The sequence below is a fragment of the Ipomoea nil genome, unplaced genomic scaffold (genome assembly GCF_001879475.1).
Source record: "Ipomoea nil cultivar Tokyo-kokei standard unplaced genomic scaffold, Asagao_1.1 scaffold0202, whole genome shotgun sequence".
NCBI lineage: Eukaryota > Viridiplantae > Streptophyta > Magnoliopsida > Solanales > Convolvulaceae > Ipomoea > Ipomoea nil.
This window is the reverse complement of record NW_017616630.1, coordinates 1143725-1147232: the sequence shown is the minus strand read 5'-3', so window position 1 is coordinate 1147232 and position 3508 is coordinate 1143725. Positions and strand designations below refer to the sequence as shown.

The 3508-nt window shown below is 35.5% G+C and overlaps 1 protein-coding gene across 1 annotated transcript; it reads right to left on the bottom strand.

Moving 5' to 3' along the window:
• Positions 1–1009: 1009 nt before the first annotated feature.
• On the bottom strand, positions 1010–3240 carry LOC109190420 (2-oxoglutarate-dependent dioxygenase AOP2-like). Its single transcript, XM_019340898.1, has 3 exons — positions 2791–3240; positions 2340–2667; positions 1010–1557 (listed from the first exon to the last, which is right to left on the bottom strand). The coding sequence occupies exons 1-3, from the start codon at positions 3165–3167 to the stop codon at positions 1303–1305; spliced, it is 960 nt and encodes a 319-aa protein (XP_019196443.1). The 5' UTR covers positions 3168–3240; the 3' UTR covers positions 1010–1302.
• Between the last annotated feature and the right edge of the window lie 268 nt (positions 3241–3508).

Genomic DNA, 3508 nt, shown 5'->3' with positions numbered 1-3508 from the left:
ATGTTCCTCTGCGGAACAACAGAGCTTCTCTGTTGATCAGGTTCGTAAGGTCTTGCTGTCGCGTTCTGGTTGATCGGAGGTTGGTGAGCTCCCTGGCTGGTTTGACCCGGTCCGGTAACTGCGGCGGCATAGCTGCCATACCGGAGCTCTGATACCATATTGGATTTTAGGAGGGAAGGCTATGCACGAATGAGGTTGTTAAAAGAAGTAACTGTTTCATTAGCTTTACAAAGAGGAAGAAGACAGCTATATATACAGAGATGGTTCTCATGAAAGAAGAAAGATGGCGGTAAAAGTGGTTGTAACCACTTGGATGAAAAAGGCAAGATTGCCCTTGCTTAAGTGCTGGCTTGTCTAGTGTGCCTTTCGTGCTTCTTCTTCAATATTTTCCGTTATTACAAAATATTTTAAATTTAAAACCAATAAATCTCTAATTTTTATTTTTGATACAATAGAAAATGAAAATACCTACATGCTAGAAGCATGATAAAATCACACCAATACAATTGTATTATGTATCAAGAATTGGCGAATTTAAGGGTGTGCCGCTTACGACTGTATCAATCATTACTTAGTCTAACATTATGCTTAATTCTTAATAAGCCGTTGCCTACCTTTAGTTAGGTTAAAAGAGATTCGCGTTGTCACTTTCGGTCGCGTTGTCGAACGACCTTTTTTCTAGTACGTTTTATTTAATTTTATGGTGTGATTTGTAGGCTATTTCCTCTGTCTTATTTTATGTATTTGGTTTGGTTAATGAGACTTGACTGAAGTTATATTTAGTTCAATTTTTCATAATATTAAATTTAATTCAGTATATAAAATTTATGTATTTATAAGCTACGCTAAAAGTATTATTAAATACAAAAAAAATTAATTTAAAAAATAATTAAAAATTATGCATAAAGAAAATAAGTAAAAAAGAAAGAATTTAGTATCGGTGGTTAGTAAACAAGACAAGTAGAGGATGAAGTCTACATTTTGAATTGTAAATAGTAAACAAGACAAGTAAAATGAGACACAATGAGTATTATATAGGAATGATAAAATTCACTCTTAAGAAATAATTGCAAGTTTCTCTAGTAAAATTAAATATATATAACATTGTAGAGGATGAAGTCTAGAAATTCACATGAATGAGACCCACATGAAGTCTAGGAGCAAACAACTAACGTAACTGCAGACACAACTACCTTATTGGAGACAAACAACTAGTAGGTAATATAAGCTTCACATAACATAACATCATGATATATATATATATATATATATATATATATATATATATATATATATTAAATATTAAATGCCACAGAAATCCTTGAGTAAATTCTTGGATCTCCTGCCCTTGTCTGAGTCGAAGAATTTGATCATGTCAAGATGCACGAAAGGCTTAAACTGCAATGGATGTTCATCATCCACTAGCTCTTCTGGAACCTCTATAGTCTTGCTGTTCTTCAAGAAACTGAATATTCCCACACTGTATCTTTTTTCCTTCCCATTGGCATCCATTGTTACCTTGTGAATGGGTGCCAGCACTCGACTATTGCTCCACCCCTATATATATTTTTATTTTTATAGTTATATTTTAGCATGCAATATAATATAATAATCAAACACCCACACAAAACTTAATTATCATCAATAATAACATACAATATCATTGTCAAAAAGCGTCAATTTAATTTCGTTCAGTTTTATGGCCACCCCAAGAAGTGAATGAAAATTGGGAGTTTTTCAATGTTTCTGACCTTTATTTTAGGTTGTCCAAACATTATATATTACATTATTAATTTTGCATTACAGCCACAGGTCATGGGATTTCTTTGTTTATGGAAAAGTCCACTGTACTGTTCCTATCTGAAAGCGCGCTTTGAGTCAAGCCCACCTCGTAACCTTAGTTAAGGACCATAAAAGAGGTAAATCAGTCTAAATTGCAATCTGTTTAAATTAAGAAGCCCAATAAATTAAACAACTCTCATAGCGAGTCAAAGGTGGGACATTGCGGTTACTAAGTCAACTAACAAATACTTATGATGACTTACTAGTATCGGTGGTTAGTATTTTCATCCACTTTTTCAACTACCCAAAAAATACTGAGGCCCAAAAATCCAGCTTTAGTAGGATAACTCCACCCGTTCAAATAAGAGTTTTAGTACATGTACTCTCGATGTGATCAATAATACCGATCTGATCTCCAAGGAGGTTGACCAGGCCACTTGAAGTCTGGGATTTTCCAATTAAATGTGCATATATATATATATATATATATATATATATATATATATATATATATATATATATATATATAAATTAAATATGGTGGCCTGGGAGATTACCTTGATTGCTTCGCCGGCCATGACAATGAAGGAAGAGGGAGGAAACTGTGCAGAAATCCATTCGCCATTTCTTGCTTGTACTTCCAACCCTGAAACTTGATTCAGCTGATAAAGGACCGTCATGAAAGTTTTGTCGGTATGACAAGGAAAAACAACGTTGTTTTCATCCGATTCTGCAGGGACTTCGTATTTCATGTATCGAAGAAGATACGCCGTCGATTCAACGTACGAATCGTAGTGTTTCTCCACACCATAGCTCTCGAATAACATCCGCAACACCTTCTCCTCTAACTCCGCTACAATCTTCGAAAATGACTGCGAACTTTCACTTCAAAAACACAAAACACAAAACACAAAATTATATATATTGTCAGATCAAGCGTTTACCACTAATAGATCAGAGTACACATTTATTAATATTTTATATATTTATTCTGAAGTGATAGAGTACCTGAAAGAGTGGTTTCCGCCGGACCACATGAGATTGGAAAAGCTTTGGACACCTTCAATGGTGGTTGCATGGTCGATCCCAAAGGCTTCATGATAGGGTATAAAAGGGATCTGGCCGACATAGCCATGGTAGGGTTTTTCGTTGGTGTTAAGGATTTTTTTCTCAAAAGGGAGGTCAAACAATTGTTGGGATGCATGGAAGATTGAGTTGTGAAGTTGGGGGGAGACTTTATCACAGAGGACTATGAAACAGCCATGATCTTCAAGGGCTGTCCTAATGTCCTTGCATGCATGAGCCCATGAAGTTGACCCAGGTTTCAAGTCTTCATTGTTGAAGTCTACAACAAGAAGCTTGGTTGGAGTTTCAAGGGATCCCATGTTTTTTTTTTTCCTTAATTCTATGTATATGTTTACTGTCACCAAGGTTTGATTGGGAACAATTTGGATTTGTGGTTTGCTTCTACCAGCTTTTATAGCCTGGCTTCTCCAACTACATATATGACAATATTTCGTGGAGTTAACATTTATGGAATATCTTATTTGCCTAAATAACTTAAATATTAGGTTGTATTTAAATGGGACTGGACTGGGTTCTATCTATTTAAAATGAGGAACTAGGGCTGAGCATCGGTCGGATTCGGACGGATCGGATGTCCAATCCGTCCATCCGATCGGATTTCGGATTTCTTTTGTACCCCCTATCCGTTTATTTTTTTGGA